Source organism: Morchella sextelata (genome assembly GCF_020137385.1).
Source record: "Morchella sextelata strain SCLS chromosome Unknown scls_13, whole genome shotgun sequence".
NCBI lineage: Eukaryota > Fungi > Ascomycota > Pezizomycetes > Pezizales > Morchellaceae > Morchella > Morchella sextelata.
The window spans coordinates 328163-346319 of NW_025408628.1; the positions used below are offsets into that span (position 1 = coordinate 328163).

At 48.3% G+C, this 18157-nt stretch overlaps 5 protein-coding genes across 5 annotated transcripts; 2 read left to right on the plus strand and 3 right to left on the minus strand.

The window, feature by feature from the left end:
- Positions 1 to 618: 618 nt before the first annotated feature.
- Positions 619 to 1993, plus strand: H6S33_002452 (uncharacterized protein; the record flags this gene model as incomplete). Its single annotated transcript, XM_044834305.1, has 7 exons — positions 619 to 783; positions 838 to 1069; positions 1122 to 1438; positions 1512 to 1596; positions 1652 to 1759; positions 1822 to 1880; positions 1943 to 1993. 7 exons carry the CDS (start codon positions 619 to 621, stop codon positions 1991 to 1993), a joined length of 1017 nt encoding a protein of 338 aa, XP_044692613.1.
- Positions 1994 to 3881: 1888 nt separating this feature from the next.
- On the minus strand, positions 3882 to 5105 carry H6S33_002453 (uncharacterized protein; the record flags this gene model as incomplete). The annotated part of the gene is made up of 1 exon (XM_044834306.1): positions 3882 to 5105. The coding sequence occupies one exon, from the start codon at positions 5103 to 5105 to the stop codon at positions 3882 to 3884; it is 1224 nt and encodes a 407-aa protein (XP_044692614.1).
- Positions 5106 to 6023: 918 nt separating this feature from the next.
- On the minus strand, positions 6024 to 8879 carry H6S33_002454 (uncharacterized protein; the record flags this gene model as incomplete). The annotated part of the gene is made up of 5 exons (XM_044834307.1): positions 6024 to 6463; positions 6531 to 7169; positions 7224 to 7574; positions 7672 to 8718; positions 8825 to 8879. 5 exons carry the CDS (start codon positions 8877 to 8879, stop codon positions 6024 to 6026), a joined length of 2532 nt encoding a protein of 843 aa, XP_044692615.1.
- Positions 8880 to 10818: 1939 nt separating this feature from the next.
- On the plus strand, positions 10819 to 11709 carry H6S33_002455 (uncharacterized protein; the record flags this gene model as incomplete). Its single annotated transcript, XM_044834308.1, has 2 exons — positions 10819 to 11116; positions 11186 to 11709. The coding sequence occupies 2 exons, from the start codon at positions 10819 to 10821 to the stop codon at positions 11707 to 11709; spliced, it is 822 nt and encodes a 273-aa protein (XP_044692616.1).
- A 2783-nt stretch (positions 11710 to 14492) lies between these two features.
- On the minus strand, positions 14493 to 17278 carry H6S33_002456 (uncharacterized protein; the record flags this gene model as incomplete). The annotated part of the gene is made up of 2 exons (XM_044834309.1): positions 14493 to 15619; positions 15685 to 17278. The coding sequence occupies 2 exons, from the start codon at positions 17276 to 17278 to the stop codon at positions 14493 to 14495; spliced, it is 2721 nt and encodes a 906-aa protein (XP_044692617.1).
- Positions 17279 to 18157: the final 879 nt, after the last annotated feature.

Genomic DNA, 18157 nt, shown 5'->3' on the forward strand with positions numbered 1-18157 from the left:
TGGGTCTAATTCTCTCTGTTCCAAACCCAAAGGACAGTCTGCGCTGGAAGTGTTTATCGTTCGCCCTGATTCTTTTTCGTCCGCCTTTGCACTCGGCTATAGCATCGTATTTCAAATGCTATTACTCTAAATAGAGCTAGAAACGATGCATCGTGTAACACCGGCGGTCTTCATGCAACACGCAGCTTTCATGTCCCATCGCAGCTGAAAGGCCTCTCGCAGTTGAAAGGCCCATCGCAGCTGAAAGGCCCATCGCAGCTGAAGGAACAGAAAGTGCGAAACCAACATGAGCAACCAGTGCACATTGACTACCCATTACTGAAGCTGGCAAAACGATTCGAAATATATGACGCGGTGCTCTTTCTTCACGTGAATGTATGAAACATACTGACCTAAAAGAATTAACAAACTCTTCTTAGTAGTTATAAGAAATTCTTTTTGTATAAAGCTGAGGTGTTTTCCCCTTGGGAAGGAGTTTCTTACTATCATCACCACCGGATATCTCGAATTCACAACAATCAATCTTACAACAAAGTAAGCTTTTTAATTTACCTCTATCAATCATATTTCCTAACTCTTCTGACCTTTACAGAAAATCTCTATTCCATCAAGAGCAATATGTCTTGCAACTGCAAAACAAACGTCTTTGGCAAGCTTAAGGAGCTTGCGGACTCCAAAGTCTGTAGCAAATGGGATGTCCTCATGGTTCTCGGCGAGATGCAAAAAGAGATTGGCAGACTTCTCACGGAGACAGTAGCCGCCAACGACTGTCCATGCCACGGAGTACTTTCCTCCGTTATCCATAGTAGAAGTCTAGCATACACTAATACTTCCCAGAACTGTGTGAAAAAGCCACCAAAGACTGTCCAGGACTTCCTCGACCATATCAACAGCGTCCTCAAGGACCAAGGACTTAGTGACTTCTACAAGCCCGATGACCCACGTCTGAAGGAAATTGCCGAGAAGGCCGCCGAATATGCCAAAAACCATCCTGACGGTCCTCTTGGAAAGCCGGAAGATACCGCAGATCTCTGCCAGCTCGGTCTCTACGACAATATCTGTTTCCTCGGTACTTCCCAATAGATCCTTCTCTTCATATCATACATGCTTACATTTCAAAGACGACAGTGGCTCCATGAAAGAAGATAACCGTATCCCGTCCCTCAAAGAAATTCTCAAGCGTGTCGTTTCAATCACAGGTCTTCTCGATTTCGACGGTATTCAAATAAGATGGATCAACTATGCCAACGATTCCACCATGAATGACATCTACGAGCCGGCTGGATTGACCCCGATCTTTAACGTTGTCAAATTCGACGGGTCGACTCCTTTGGGGACGAGGCTGAAGCAGAAGGTTGTGGACCCGATGATTGTGGCGAAGCTGGCGGGAAAGAAACTGAAGAAGCCAATTATTGTGAGCATCATTACAGATGGTGAAGTAAGTCATTTCCTTTCCACCCACAGATATTATCGCTTTATCCAACAGCCCGACTGACAATTGGTCCGAACAGCCCAACGAAGAACCTGTAGATCAGCTCCAGACGACAATCAAAGAGTGTAAAGACGCACTCGTGAAGAACGGCTACAAGGAGAATCGTAAGTACTTCATCTGACATGCTCGCGTTACCTACATTCGCTGATCCCGTACCAGACGTTTTGTTCCAGATCAGTCAGATTGGTAACAGCAAAGGCGCTGAGAAATTCCTCAATGACCTTAAAAACGACAAGAACATCCGTAGACTTCTCTACCTCACATCTGGTAATTATATCCCACTATCTCCCCAGGTATTTATGCAACAACTAACCCCCCTCACTCCATAGGCTCTCTTGATAAGACGTTGGAGCTGTTCCATGAGCGCGAGAATGAGCTCCAAAGATGGGTATGGATCTCCCTTCCCTTCTTGCAGCACTGCCGAGTTGATAGCTAACCGGTATTACCTAGTTACTCGATACCATGTTGGCGCCCACTCGCCCAGGTGCTTCTGGTCCTTAAGTTGTTCCGAGGTTGTTCTTTTGAACCTTTTTATGTTCTATTTTTTGTTTATTGGACAAAGAATTTGGATTCTTGAAATCTTTATGGAATTAGGAAGAAAAACCACCTGCACAGAATTGTTCGATCTCCAGTGAATTTCGCGTAGCCTCACAAAAGCAGTTATTAATCGCCACACCAAGGAAACTACAATGCCTACTTAAGACTTTCACTAGGAAGAAGTATCGGCAATTCAGTATTGTGGGCCTCCGCCTCTTAGCCTCGTGACCTCTCTCGCCTTAATTAAGTCTGCAACACGAAATCAGTGCTCAAGCCCAACGTGTCACGTGAACACTATCGAGTGATATTTCATGATCCAAACTCGTATCCCTTCGTCTGGCAATGCTGCCCACCCTATAACACAGGAATCAGATTTGTATGGAAGATCTATTATTTGATAAGAGAGATAACGGGATCTGTTAGTAAAGCCACATAAAATTTGCTTTTTTGGGGGTGGGCAGCATTTTTTGCCAGACGAAGGGATAACAGCACAGGTAGCGAGTGGTAGGATGCACCGCCACCGCCAATCCGGCGAGCACTATAACCAAACACGCCAGATCCTGCAGTAAATGAGACTCTTTGAAGGGGAAGCGAGTCGGCCCGTTGGAGGTGGCTTTGATGTTGGTTGATGCGTCTCTAGGCCCGGGAGAATTCTGTGTTGGGTGATGCTCAACTTATGGGTGAAGGAAGGCGGCTCGTCCCTAGCCGGTTGTAATACTCCATGACTACACCCTTCAATCATTATCAATTTAGTCATCTTCGCTACACCCCGTACCGTTCAAAAGTCTGTAGGAAAGATATCATCGCTTAATGCACTGTAACTACCACCGCATGTGGTAGTATGCCTCCAGCTCCGGGGCTCCAAAACCAAGCTGGTCTCTAGAAAAAGAGGTGGGGCATCATCGCCTTATAGCCGTCTAGGACGTAAGATGTCACATCAAAAGGGCCCGTTTTCCTGCTAGCTAACCACACACAGAGCCTTCTCCTTTCTCTCTAGATCTGGTCTTTCGATGGGGTTTTAAAAAAATAAATCAAAACTAACCACTCCTAAAATCTAGTGCGAGATAATTTAATGCATATATACACACATATACATAATATACATATATTTCTAGTCTCGTTCCCAGACTGTTTTGTTGTCGCACTGCGTGCAGACACAAATCAAAGCAAACACAGGCTGGGCACGAGACTAATATATTGCAGGTTGGTAGAAATTTCCATGTCGTTCTGGTGCAGATTACGCGTATACGTGTTGGGACATCACTCCTCCATACTCGCATCCGATCACTAACAGCCTGAAATCGTTGAATTTTAGTTAACGCAAGTATTCCCAATCTTAGCTCGTGGTCAATTGCGCATACAGAGTATTTACACCAATATACCCTTTGGCAGGATATCCCAAATTATTTCTCTATCTCTGCATATCTCCATTGGCTATCCGCTAACTATTCTACTGTCAGTGCTTTATCCAGCCACTGCTCCTACCACAAATCATCAAGCCCAAGCAGTTCAAGGACTGCTGTTGAGCTCGAAGTTCGAACCCACAGAAAGATAAATATATCTTCACTCATTTACAATTGATGAAGCTTTGGAGCCCTTCTCTACTAGTTCTTGCATTTCATACGAGACTACGTTTCTGTTTTTGAAAGCAATTGACTAATAGGCATCCAAAGATACTGACTGGCCTACCGCGCATGTTAGATATCGCATTTGAGCTCTACACGGATCTCATTCATCTTGAGATCTCGGTCTACATGGCTAGATTGGCAATAGCCTTAAACCATAATCAGCCGGAAAGAAGAAGCCTGCTGTCGATAATTTACAGTGTCCTTCACCCCTATATATAATCTACTCAAGTTTTCGAGGCGCTGCCCTCGCCTTCCTCTACCTCTGGACTATCCTCATCGGCTGAATGGCCTTGTGGGTTTGATTTGATCACCAGCTCCTTCTTCAGAGATGTGACCAGCTCTGCGATCCTTTCTCGTAAGGACTCGTTCTTTATCCTGTCGAGCTGAGCCTCCTTAATCTGGATCTGCTCGGTGAGTTCCTGGATGTCCCTCAACCTGATCTCCTCTGGATCATCTTCATCCTTTTCGGCCTCTACAGCCTCTCGCTCTTGAGCCTCTGGCTCCTTATCCTCGTAAGCCACCCCCTCAAACACTTTCTGGAAGCCCTCCAGCTGCTGCTTCCCTTCCACCGTTTTCGTCGAGATCGCAAACACCACCTCCTCAATCCCCTCCCACACCTCAACCTTCCCCCTCCCTCCCTTCCCAGCACCCACCAAAACCTTCTTCCACCCCTCCGCCACCTCCTCCACAGGATTCCCATACGCCCCGCACCCCCACGCCCCCAACACAACATTCCCCACCCCGCCCCTCGCCGCCGCCCTCATCACCAGCCTCATCTTCTCCCACATCTGCTCCCGATCCGCCACATTCTCATACCTGCCGCCCTCGGTCTCCGGAAATCGCAGAGCCGCACAACTAATCACATCAACATAGAACCGCTCCTTCTTCGCCAGATCCTTGTTCTCCTCGTCGCGGAACACGAGCACGTCCGGCGTATACACGCACCCCAGCGGCGGCAGCCGGTAGTAGTCCTCCCGCAGCGACCAGTACAGCGTCGTCCGCACGCACAGCGACTCCTCTTGGCTCTGCGCACCCGTGAACACGCCCCCGCCCGGGCGCAGCGGTGACGCCATACACAGCACCGCCGTCTTCGCGGGCGCGCTCTTCCCGGCCGACGGCGTAAACAGCGACACGGCGGCAAGGGTGTCGGCGTCGACTATGCGGATGCGGATTCCGGGTGGGGGTGCGTCGGCGCTGCTGGGGTCGTGCTCGTCTTTGTCTTCCCCACGCTTGCCTTTGGGTTTTCTCTTGGGGTTGTTGCTGCTGCCGCCGGGGTTGACGCGAGGGAGGTCGACGAGGAGGTGCGCTGTTTCGATGCCGCGGCGGGCGCGCGGGATGGAGTGCAGGAGGGCGGGGACGGTTTTGTGGATTGTTTCTTTGGCGAAGCGAGCGCGCTCGGTGCGGCGGATGCTGCCGGGTTGGATGGGTTCGGTGGCGTCGCGGCCCATTGTTTCTGTAGTGGGGTTCGTGGGGGGGGTTGGTTGGAGGGAGGGAGAGTATCGCGGGGTTGGTTGGGGGTGAGGTGAGGTGCGGTGCGGTGAAGTGAGGTGAAGTGAGGTGAGGTGAGGTTTAGGTTGGCGGTGACGTTTACCGGCATGTGTGTGGGCCGCAACAGCTGTCTACATGTATTTAGTTAACTGACTACTCTACACAGAAGTCTGTGACTTTACATGCACAATGGGCCTTATCAGCCGATATCTAGGTTGGTAACAGATACTAATAGTCAGAGTATATTTTATATAATTATCTTGAGTCTTTGAAAGCAATACTTCTACTTCGTGTTGGTTCGCGAGCTCGATTGTGGGGTTGCAGGGATGTGTCATTACCAACACAGCTTTGTTGGCAGATCAATCATTGACACACCATCGCTACGAAAAGGTGGAGATAAATCATTGAACCACACACGGTTTATCTAGGAATGAAATCTCTGACGTTCAAATGTGTCTATAATGAATCTATAAACAACTACTTGACATGCATACTTTATACACAGGTAAGGAGATAATAAAAAAATGACTCGAGAAGACTTATCAACAACTACATGTAGCTATGTGCAAGAAATTAACGGGAAACAGATATCAATGGGTGTTACAGGTACTTGAAAAACTATAATGAAGAAGGGAAAGACGAAGAAGAAGAGAAAGAAAAGCAAGAAAACGAATAATCTTAAAGGTTTCTTTATTTATACAAGAGATATAGCTGGAAACGAATCCTACTTTGCCAAAGGCAGGACTCAGATACACATAGCTTACTCGGAAAACAGAAACCAAAGTACAAAACACAACTAAAAAAAGAATACAAAGGTAAAATCATGAAACGCAAACTCGACAACTATCAAGTCAGAAGAGTGACTGAGTAGAAAATGTCTACTTCGGAAGATCCCGACCAATACTCATCAGGCTCCCATACGAATGCGGACTCATTGCCACACCATCCTCATGCACAAAACCACGCTGTCTATCCTCCAGCGCCGACATAGAGCACTGGGCAATTTCCTTCCCCTCATACGAGAGCCTCGCCGTCAACAAGCAGTCACCGTAGGTGGCAGCCTTGTACGCTGAGCGGAGCGAAAAGATTGTTGGCCCCGCAGCCTCGGCGTTCCAGAGCTGGAACTCCCACTTGTCCATTTGGGAGTATTTGGTAACCTTATATCTGAGCACGCTGTGGGGGCGCGGGTATTCGCTGCCGGCGTAGCCGGGGGTGGAGGGCTCGCGGATGAGCTCGCGCTCTTCCCGGATCGTTCTGCAGCATTTGCGGAGTTCCTCGTCGGAGTACACGCGCGGGGGTTTTCGTGGCAGTTGGGAGGCTGCAGAAATATTAGTATAAGTTTTGAAAAAAGCAAGAGAGAAGGGAAAGTCAATAAGGTTACATACTCGCAATGCAATGGGACATCTTCGTCGATCCCGCCATATGGAGCGGATGGCACTTGAAAAACTCAACCGCGTTCTTACAAGTCTCCACATCCCCATTCCGGTACGCAACAACCTGCAGCGAAAAGCAGTACGACATATCCCTCGAAAGACCAAGCCGATAGTTAATCTCCGTCATGGGACCGTATCTCGAATGCGTCCCCGAGCAGTAATCGAGTGCAAGGTATGTCTTCTCCAGGTCCGTCATAGTATTAAAGTCCCTCACGGGCCCATACAGCGGGTCAAAAGAATCACGGACATTGCCCACATCCTCTGGGACATAGTTCATGAAACGGGCGGGGCGTGCATAGGGCCGAGCCACCGCATTCTCGGGAAGACCGGCTTGGGCTCCCTGGCGGCGCGTGAGGGCCTGGCTCTCGGGAGGCGAGGGAAGGCCAGACGGAGCCCTTGGAGCAGGCGCAGCACCAGCACGTGGAGAGCGGTTTCGCGGGGATGGACGACGGGATCCGCCACGTCTTGGAGGTGGGGGTGAGTTGTCGATGCGAGACCTCTTGGTGGCTCTGGAAGATGGAGATCCTGAGCTACTTCGGTTTCTTTTGGTGCTGCGTGGCGGGGCAACTTCCCTACCGCGGACACCTTGGGCTGGGATTTATTGTTAGATGTGGTTATTACTCTTGAGAGTGAAAGGAGACTTACTGTTGTTGTTTGCAACTGGAGCCCCTTCATCATCTGAGATCTCGATGATCTCATTCACGTTCCCAGTGATGATGACGGAATCCCAATCCTCGTCTTCTTCTTCTCCATCCGTAAAAATTATTTCACTATAATCACCAATCTCATATGGCGCAAGATTCGGACCGTTGTCATCCGCAGGTATAATCCGACCAGCGTTTACGCCGGCAAAATTGGGATCCGATTCACCGTCCGCATTCATAACGACTACATCTAAGATACCATTACCGAGCGGCTGACCGGGAGCTGGAGGCCGGGCCTGTCGAGGGGGCGCAGGCCCTAATCCCTGACGGAAAGGTGCGAATTGGGGACCCACTATGTATTTACAATGCGTGGTTAGTTATACAACTAACTAACTATCATTCCAGCCCCCATGAAGCAAAAGCAAAAGTAACAAAGAAATAAAACTTACTCCTATCCATATGAGCAGGATAACAACCAGGCTCATCGACCTGAAACCAATTCTCTCCCGCCCCACCAACAGCACCATGAGGGGCCACGCCCGGGCGAGCTCTCTGCCCTTGCGGAACCAGTGCAACCGCATTCTCTTCGTGATCCCCAACCTCGACAATCTCGCGATTGTGGATCTCGTTCATATCGTTGGGAATGCCATGCAGCGCGCAGAGTACATCATGCATGAGGGTAAGCGAGCCCTGCGCTACTCCGCGGCTTCGGACCTCTTCGGCATGGTCTAAGGTCCCGCGGTTGAACCCTCCCAGCTCGTGGATGATCTCGTTGGGGTCGTAGTTCTGCCTCTGGTGATGGGCGGCGTCGCGATCTCTGGGAGCAGGATTTTGTGGAATTTGGGGGAGGGGTCGCGGCTGGTTTGGGGCCGCTGCTCTGGCGGGTAGGGCGGGGGGGACTGCCCTGACAGGTGCGGTGGAGGGGGCTGCTCTGGCAGCAGGAGCTAAGGGACCTGCTCTGGCAGCAGGAGCTAAGGGACCTGCTCTGGCGGGTAGGGCGGGGGGGACTGCCCTGACAGGTGCGGTGGAGGGGGCTGCTCTGGCAGCAGGAGCTAAGGGACCTGCTCTGGCAGCAGGAGCTAAGGGACCTGCTCTGGCAGCAGGAGCTAAGGGACCTGCTCTGGCAGCAGGAGCTAAGGGACCTGCTCTGGCAGCAGGAGCTAAGGGACCTGCTCTGGCAGCAGGAGCTAAGGGACCTGCTCTAACAGCTGGAGCGGGGGGGATTGCTCTGGCAGCAGGAGCTAAGGGACCTGCTCTGGCAGCAGGAGCTAAGGGACCTGCTCTAACAGCTGGAGCGGGGGGGATTGCTCTAGCAGCCGGTCTAGCGGTTCGATCTACTCTGTTATTGGCGCGAGAGCGATATACCGAAATATTTACGTCAGAATTGGCAGCTCTCGGGACTGCATTGCGGCTGAGGACAGCCGCAAAGGCATAGACGCCGAAGAGGAATAGGAAAACGTTTTGGAATTCCACTTCATCTATAGGCTGATTTTGGCCTATTTTTTTTTTTTTTATGTTAGATATACAGTTTAGTATTATAGATGTAGTAGAAAGAGGGGTAATGATAGATGTGGCATGTTACAGAAAAGGGTTAGGACTTACTATTTCGACGGGGATCGTCGTTGTCACGACGGGAGGATCTTCTGGTAGGCGGCATTCTGAACTATAGTTCTTTGGAACTCGCCCAATGAGAAAAGGGTGAAGTGTCGATGATGAGAAAGTTTGAGGAGATGAAAGGAGATCGATGGAAGAGATGGGAAGTTGGAAATGTGGGAGTTAGAGAAGAAAGGGATCGAGTAGGAAGAGACTTTATTTTGCTTCTGATTGATGAGGATTGCAAGATCTAGATCAATCAAAGGCAAGACGAAAACAGAAGATGAAAAATCGATGAAAAAGATTTTTTCAAATGATTTTTGTGTTCTGTGTTCGAAAGGTGGAGAGGAAAAAAGGAGGGAAGAAAAAAAAGAAGGGAAGAAGGAAAAAATACAAGAGCGGTGGTTGGACTTGGCTTCTCGGCACTGTTGTTTCGGGGGGGCTCTTGTTCATAGAATCCATAGAATGAGTAGTTTACGTCATGGAATATCACTCGATGCCAAGATTAGCATGTTTTTGTTTTTGTTTTTTGTTTTTTTCTGCACGACCAAAAAGTCAAGAAATGAATATGCTTTAGAGACTTCTAGAGAAGCTTTTGGTCTCGTCTATCTCAGCCTTGGAACATGTAGAGGTCATTATGGCATGACTACTGTTCGCTTAGGTAAATGAACACACGAGTAAACCAGGGGCCTCCATCAACTCAATGAATGATATTCGCATCTAATCTATAATCAGCTAAAGTTATACGAGAGGCTGCTCTCGATCTCTCATGCCCACCGAAGTGTCTAAGCCTGCAGTCGTGAACTTAAACAGTAAACCCCGCAGGGCCTCCAAAGCTCGAGTTCACTCAAACCCAGTGCCCATATTGCCCCAGTCTTAACTACCGCCCCAAGCCCCAACTATCACCCTACCCACGGTGTAATGCCAGCTACGATCTGACTGATGTCCCAATTTACAAAACAAAGACGAGAATACACACACACTCCTGTGTAGGGTTTGCATTCCCTGTTCCGAACTCCCCACTCCCCACTCCCATCTTCTCCCTTCTACTCGGCGATGTTGTCCCGTCGCGCCTGAGGGTTCGTAATCAAATTGTAATGATAATTTTGACATGTTGATTGAATATCAATTCACGCACGTTACATGTAGTTACCATAGCGACGTTGAAAACCAAGTATCCAGGTCGCTGAAACAGGCCTATCGGCTGAAAAATTAGTAGGGTAGCGGCACGGCCAAGGTTATGGTGGTTTTAAGTATTTTTACCATTCACATAACTCTCGATTCGATATAGGTAACACAATCCTACTTGTTACACGAGAATCTAATTAGGTCTCTTTCTTCAATATATGACATGGTAAAGATCCCACAGAAGGCATCATGTGTGTTTCAACTCCGGTATCAGCCCTTGGACTAGTTATGGTAGAACTAAAACCGCTCGCCACTGTAACTCTCTTCACCCCACAAAAACTTTGGTAATGTTACGTGTAATTGATCAATTCAGGCTGCGTAGTATAATCCCTGCTCCAAGGATCATGGTGTATCACTCGCAACATCATATGTATGGGGTTGGTATTTCGAACACTCTGGAACTCTATTTGATAAGTGAAATAATATAATATCAGCTCAAATAGCCGCAATTTATCTCTTTCCACCTTAAGAATCGCTGTTCTGTTGTTTATGCGGAGCTTTTATTAGGCTATTTCAGTTGTATTGATTCCTTGTCAACTTGCCGCTAAATCCAGATATTCAGGTATTAACTGACATGAACAAATATCGCCCACTTTACGATCCCCATCCGCATTCACCCCCACCAACTACTACCAAATACCCAACATCTCCACCAGCTGCAGAGCGCCCTCAATTGCAGCCGCGGAACATCTCGTTTACCTCTCAAGCCACGCGATGTCTCGCCTCCCTGCATCCGAGGACTTGGCGCAGCCTGCATTACCGCAACCGCAACCCAATTCCAACCTCACCTCAAACCACCCCACCAGCAATTGAAGATGTCCGACCACCTAGATGAGCTCATGCTCGCATATCTCGATACAATCGATACATACCAATCGCAATGCGCCACTATAGCTTCCGCTTTCTCGAACGGCTTTATGGCGCTTGCGCAGGCGAACTTCAATACGCCGGGGCGACGCTTCGGCCAGGACTTCTACGACGAGAGGATGGTTGCAATGCGGGGTGTGGAGATTAGAGAGGAAGAGGAGGGCGTTGTTTTCGAGGGAAAGAAAATCCCGATTGAGATGACAGAGGACGAAAGTAGGAAAGAGGAGGCCGAGAAGAAAGAAGACGGTAAGAAGGAAGTCGATGGGGACGAGAAACCGGAGGACAGTGAAGCCGCTGAAAAGCCTCCAAAACCAGACCCAAGAGACCCTCTTCGGTGGTTTGGCATTCTGGTACCACAGGCGCTCAGGACTACCCAGTCAGAATTCACCACCTGCGTCGAGGTTATTCCACAGCTCCTCACAACGCTCTCAAAGCTCTCGTCTCTGGAGTCCCGGGTTATTAGAGCTAGGGCGAAGCATCTGTATAAGATTCTCCCAGAGGCCCCACCCTCGCCTCTTCCCGAGGCTCTACCGCTCTCGCCCCTGGACGCGGGAGATGGATTTATCCACATGTGCACATCTACGCAGGTCTCAGGTGTCGTAGGAAGGTTTATGGGCGATACAGAGAGTGTGTGGCTGCTGAAAATTCCGATCGAGAGGGTCGAGGAGGGTCTGAAGTGGGAAGGATCAGTGGTAAATGGTGGGATTGGAGAAGAGTTTCCGCATCTTTATGGTGCAGGGATCGGGGGGGCGGAAGTGCTGGACTTGAAGGAGTTCAAGAAGGGCGAGAATGGATGGGGTGGGGCTTTTGAAGCGGCAAATGAGTGGATAGAGTCCTGAGGGAAATGTAAGATGTGATCAATAGGGAGACTCGAAATTGAATATATTCTAATACGATGGCAGATTGATGATGCACATCTTACTTATGGGCATATGAGAAACTCTTCTTGCATCCATGGAGCGACCAAACGTTCTCTCATGAAATCTCACTCGGAACTATAAACCTCAAAATGGCCGGAGAGATTACCAGTATAAAGGATATCTCTCTAATTTGAAGGCCATAATATACTTCATTGAAGTGCAATTGGCATATCTAGATGACGTAGTCGTCTGCTATATATAAACACGTTTTACGAGTATTCGCAAGCTTCAAATGGATGATATGATAACAACTTTGAACGTAGATGAAGCCAGAACTCGGTTTTCCCCACGTACGTGTAGATTGAAGGTCTGCTAGAGGCTATGTTTACAGGGATAAGGGACGACGTTCTCAACGAACAACCCCGTTCACAATCTTCACCCAATCTCTTTACGTGTTTTCCGGACAGTATTAACAAGGGGTATTAAGTTCTGAATCTCTATGGACGGTAAATTCTCAGGGATAGTACCCCGCGCCCACCGGTGACGCGTACGCGTTCATGCGATGGAATTGCAGGGTTTGTTTTCTTCTTGATGATTATCGTCACGAACTTCCATCAAGTCTCGACCAATTAACAGCACAGCCTCGTGTGGAGTTGATAGAGACCACTTGAAATCCCCTGCTGGTAGGGATTTGGTCCGCTGCATCAACTGTCTGCAGTCATCATGTTTCAGCATCACGACGGATCTAAACGGCGTTACTAGAACATCATCGTCCTTGGCAAAGACCAGGCTGATGGTTACATTTAAATGTGCACAAGACCCCAATCGTCAATTAGCTCTTCTCGCTGTCATCTTTATTGTGGCTCTCGGTCTTTGTTACCTGGAAACTCGAGCCTGTTGATGTGGTTGGCAGTGAAAATTAAGGCACTGCAGCTGGGCTAGAGTAACTGCGCATACTGCTGCATTCATCGTTCCAGGGATATTAGAGCGTTTTTCAAGTTTTAGGCTCATGGATGTCTTGGGATTCCTACTTTTGAGCCATACCCTTGAAGATATTAACACCTCTATGTACTCACAGGATACGGAAACGAAGTGTCTAGATCTACATTTCTAACATAATGTCAGAAAATTGAATGAGATTGACAGAAGTGAAGCAAACTACCGCTAGCTCACTCACCGCCATACCAGCTCCATAGCACTAATCACGATTCCTAAGGCTAGCTTATATCGATCTTACCTCACCGGTATATAAGCTTACTCACATATGCCGCTAGAGAGAAGTTTATGTCGATCTTGATCAACGTTCTGAGCCAGGGCAATATTCGCCAACAGATAAGAAAAGATAGGCAGTCTTTTCTAGATAGGTTCGGGGGATCCGGGCAAGGGGTATCATGAGGCAATTCCCAGCTTACCCATCCGAGTACCTATCCAGAAGATGCGCATACAAAGCCCCTTGCAGTAGGGCTACTACATGCATGTCATAAGTTTGGTTTATGCCTGATGTGGCACTTGCTCTCGTACTGTCAACTCATGCGCAAAATCCGTCGGGTTGGGTCAGGTATTGGGGGCACACAGTGTGAGACTAGGGAGACGACGTCGTGTCGTTGATGAGAGGGGCGTGTTCAATGAATTGTTTGGGCAACCTTACTCGGGCATAGTGGCCAGAGGGGTAAGGTTCTTTGCGAGCAGAGGACATGTGCCTCTCTCCTTACGTTGGTACTAATATTTATGCTCTTTCTATTCCTTGGAAATTATACTAAGATGGTATGCATATAACAACGGTTGACGTCCGTCCCATAGTCAGGTGTTCTGCAGTAGAAAAATCGGGCGTCGAGTAAGCAGCACCTGCTGCGTGGATCTGTAGCCAGCACTCTATTAAAGTGCAAATATCCCGCCAATCGCCAGCGACCCTGCTGCAGTGCGGAGTAGAATTCCAAAAATAAATCTAATATTATTAATAACTAGTGCGCAATCGGTTGTTAAAGTTGCACCTCGTTAACAAAAACAAAATGGGGTGCAGAGGAGCCACTCGCAACGAACGTGGTTCCACTGCACTGGCCTGTCGTGGGTGTTATCGATATCCACGTCATTAACAGGGCAGCGGGTATGTGCACTTTTGTACGACCAATGGATAACGACATGCACTGTTGGTTGGCCATGTACGTTGGTTAGGTTGGGTTGGGTTGTGTTGGGCACAACACTTTCGCAATTTGGATAGATATTCCCGAAACCCAATATTCCTATTTCATTTCCATTCATTCCGCAACCGCTTTTTAGAAAGACCTAACCTAACCGTATTCACATAAAAAAAAAGATACAATCAAAAGAATAAATCCAAAGAATAGAAGAAGAAAAAAAAAATAAGGAGCCTTTCTAAGGAATGAGAATCGAAAAGAAGAAAAAGTAGTAGTAGGAGAGTCCCCGCCCAACCAGCTATTACACAATATCCCGCTGCCTAGCACTATACACTAATTTATCTACAGAGTTCCGCCGGTTTATAAAGTGCTTGCATATCCTTCCTTGCGCGTAACGGGAAGGAAGGAACACGGCCTGCCAGCTTCATTTGGTCGCTTAGACCCAGAACAAAAAAGACGAATTAAGTAAGTAATGAGAGAAACGAAATAAAAGAAGATACTTAAGTATATTGTCCGTAGAACAATCTCGGAAGAAAAGAAAGTAAAAATAAAAGAATGCATAAAAGAAAAACGTAATGAAGAAAAGGATTGGGGACGGGAGAATTAGATTTGTATACTTGAAAAGACTCAAGCAACAAAATAACTTTCCATTGTTCGTTTGATCTTCGCAGATGCCGCCTCTGTCGCAGTGGTAGTATTCGTCGAGTTTGCAGCGGCGCTTCCGATAATACTTCCGTTTGATAATTCGATGCTACGATTATCAAAATCGACGGTGATATTATTGCCGACTGACAGATCACCAAAATCCCTCCCTGCAGTGAAAAATGTCTGTAATTGGGACTGGGCCTCGCTGGCGATCATGAGTGTCTGGGCGTTCGTGAGATATAGAACGACGACTCTCGCAAAGTCAATTGCATCCGGATCAAGTTCAACTGTTCTCGAATCTGTAGAAGAGGTGCCAGTTGCAGTAGTTGTAGATGCGGCTGCCGTTGATGTAGCAGTGGTATCAGTCACTATGGCTGTCTGCCTTTTTTCCAATTCAGCAATGGCTGCTTCCAGTTCCCTCTTCGCGGTTGTGGTAGTGGCGCTGTCGGGTATGGCTTCTCCATTGAACGTAACTAGTGCATTCTGCGCAGTGCAAGAGATGGATTCATTACTAAAGACCGCCAATAACATTGCCATGTCGAGCTCGATGTTGTAGTACGGATCAGCAATGTCAAAAAGTCTCGGCAAAGCATTTCCCATCGTGACATTCTGAATGCCCTTAATCCGTCCACCGTTACGGTCCTTCAAGTCAACAGTTGTGCAACTTGAATCGGCTATCTGTGTGCAATCCGATCCAGTAAACCCGTTGGTGCAAACACAGCCACAGAAATCGTTAGTTGCAATGTTCTCTCCACCATTCTGACAAGGATTCTTTTCTTTGCATTCAGCCACAAGAGCTTTGCCAGAACCGTTATTGCCGTTTTTGTCCGATTTCGAAAGATTTACTAATTGAAGGGGTACAATGACTGCAGCGCAAATGACGAGGAGCGCAAGTATGACAAGAAGGACGAAAGCCCACAGCGGCAAGCCACAAACTCGACGGCCCTGCTTTTTAGATGGTCGAATTGAGGATTCATTTTCGTGTGTGAAATCACCTGGTAGTGGCCATTGGGAAAGTGTTCGAGAGTTTCGGTTCTTTCCTTGGGCGAGAACTGGAGGAGGAAAAGATGCCAAAATGTCAGATATTGAGTCAGTGTCTCTACTTCGGCCTAAACACACATAAGATTACCATCAACATATGCCGAGCATTTAAAGCAATTAGGGTTAACCATACCACCAGATGAACTATCCATGTAGCTAGCCCTTCTGCCCCCCCACCTTGAATCTGGCCTCCCAGTCTCCAAAACAGCAGCAAGCTTTGTCGCCCGTCTGATCAGATCAGGCAAGCTAGTCAAGCTACCTCTGGCCTCTGCTTCACGAACAGCATCAAGATTCAACCTTGGTGGAATTCTCCGTCCTGCCAAGCCTCCAGCAGCAGGAGGAGGAGCTCTTGGAGCTGTACCTGCAGTGGGCTGGAGCTCATATGCCGGGGAACTGCTTTGAGAAGCACGTCTCGGGAAACTCGATCTTTCACTCATGTAGTCTCCAGGTGTGTATGCAAGTGGGGGTGTGATGATAGGAGAGTCACTTCCTGTTGATGAAGAAACTGGTGATTGAGCTTGCGGGCTGGGTAGGTACGGCAGAGAAGCTCCAGAGCCCCCGACGACGGGGTTCAATGTTGGGGAACTTTTTTCAGCTGGCGACCTCGATGTTCCACGCCCGGCACTGACCGAACCACCCGCGCTACGGCCCGTCTTGAACGACTCACTCGAAGATTTACTGGATGCAGAGGCCAACCTTCCAGAGCTCTTAATTTCTGTAATGACAGGCCTCGATTTTCGCCCAAGACTTGCCTGTCTAACCAACCCTCTTTCTTCGCCAGCGTCGTGAAAAGCTTCTTCTGGAAACCTAGAATCGGATTCGTCGCTATCACTATGGACATCATTACGGCGGTTGGTGTAGTACTCTTCCACCTCTTCGGGAGCGGCCCAGTTAGAAGGGATCGCTGTACTCGAAGCGTAAGACCCATGGCGGTCCGACGACCCTGACGATTCTTCTGGAATTGGAGAAACCATCAATGCTTGTTGGGAGTAATAAGAAGATGTTCCACGACGCGCAGACGGAGGAGGACCAGTGCCCGAAGATTTCCTGTTTGATCCAGAAGCAGGCGGCACGGCTGGAAAGTTTGGTATCACTCCCAAAGAATTTGGGTCGGTGGGCGGGGGGTTTGAGGGGTCAAAGCCGATAAATATCGACCGTGAGCTGGATGCGGACGGACGATTTGTTGGAGGCTTCGCTGGCGATATTGGACTGTGGTCATCATCCGATTGTTGGGAGTACCTGGTCTGAGTCCTAACTGGCTGTTGGTTCAAACGATACGAGAAATTGGGATTTTGCTGCACTTCTTGGACTTCAGACGAATCTAAGTTTGAGGGGACATAATCCCGTCTTACTGGTCGTGGTGGTGGAGGCCCTCGGCTCCCATTACTGCTATTCTCATTACCAGGCGTTCTGGGCACTGGAGGCATTGGAAAACTTTGTTGTCCTCCATTTCCACTTTGTCGAGACGACATGGGCTGTTGAGGTCTTCGAGGTGGCTGCTGAGTTGGTCGGGCTGAGGACCGACTGCCCATGTCGGCAGCAGGCACTGCAGGAAAGCCATGGATTGACGAGTACTCACTTGAAGGTGAGTACTGAGACCCGTCGTCCTCTTCTCTCCTTTGGTACATATATTCTTCGTTGTTTCTTCTATTCCTGGATCCACTTCCTCCGCTACTTCCTCCACCCACTTCTCCTCTTCCAATAAAAGGATCTCTATATTGGCTCATGATGCGGGGGAAAAGTCTATTCGATTCAGCCGTGTACTTTTGCTTACTCTTCTATAAAATCCGGAGTCGGCAAGGCAAGTCCTTAACCCTGGTAGACTGGAAGTGCAACAGACACGGCAGTTGCTTTTTCTGATGAATGTATGCGACCGGTATAAGTGAACTTTAACCGCTCAGCGGTGCTGTCGCTGGAGTTTCTAGAAACACTTCAACTAACAACTCTCGAGACTTTGAACTTGCGATATGTGTGGTGTATTTTTCCAGCTAATTTTCTTTGTTTGATGCGTATTTGGTGACTGATGCGTGTAGTGGGCCTTTTTCCGACAAGTAATAATATGGGTAGAGCGAATAAAAAATGAAAGTTGCTCAGCAATAATAATTCAAACAAATCTTAACGAAAGACAGGGCGCCACAATCCGAATATTGAAAGTCGAAACCGAGATTGTTGATGCGACCGAGACAGGAGACCGCGAATTGTTAGGTCGGAGCAGTAGCAGCTCAAAGATTCCAACCGTGGTCGAATGTAGAAATGGCCGTATGTTCCAGCAAAAGCATCACTTTCCACAAACGGTAATCTCAGCCACCTTTTCAAGCTTACTCCAACTTGGGAGTTTATTGATGTATGTCGTTGATCGTATGTCGAAATGACTGCTGCCGTGATTTGATGATATCAAATTTTCCGTCTGAAGTTCCTGACCACACCCTGAAAAGAACGACTGTAATGAGCGACTGCTTCTCTCACAAAAGAGACAAGTGGATTGGGAGGGGAGGAAAGAGAGGAGACGAAGGGAAGGAAGGGACTAAAACCAACCAATGAACCCGATCTGCTGCAAAGGATCACAAATATCTGTTCATCCAAATGAACTACTGCGAGGTTTCTCC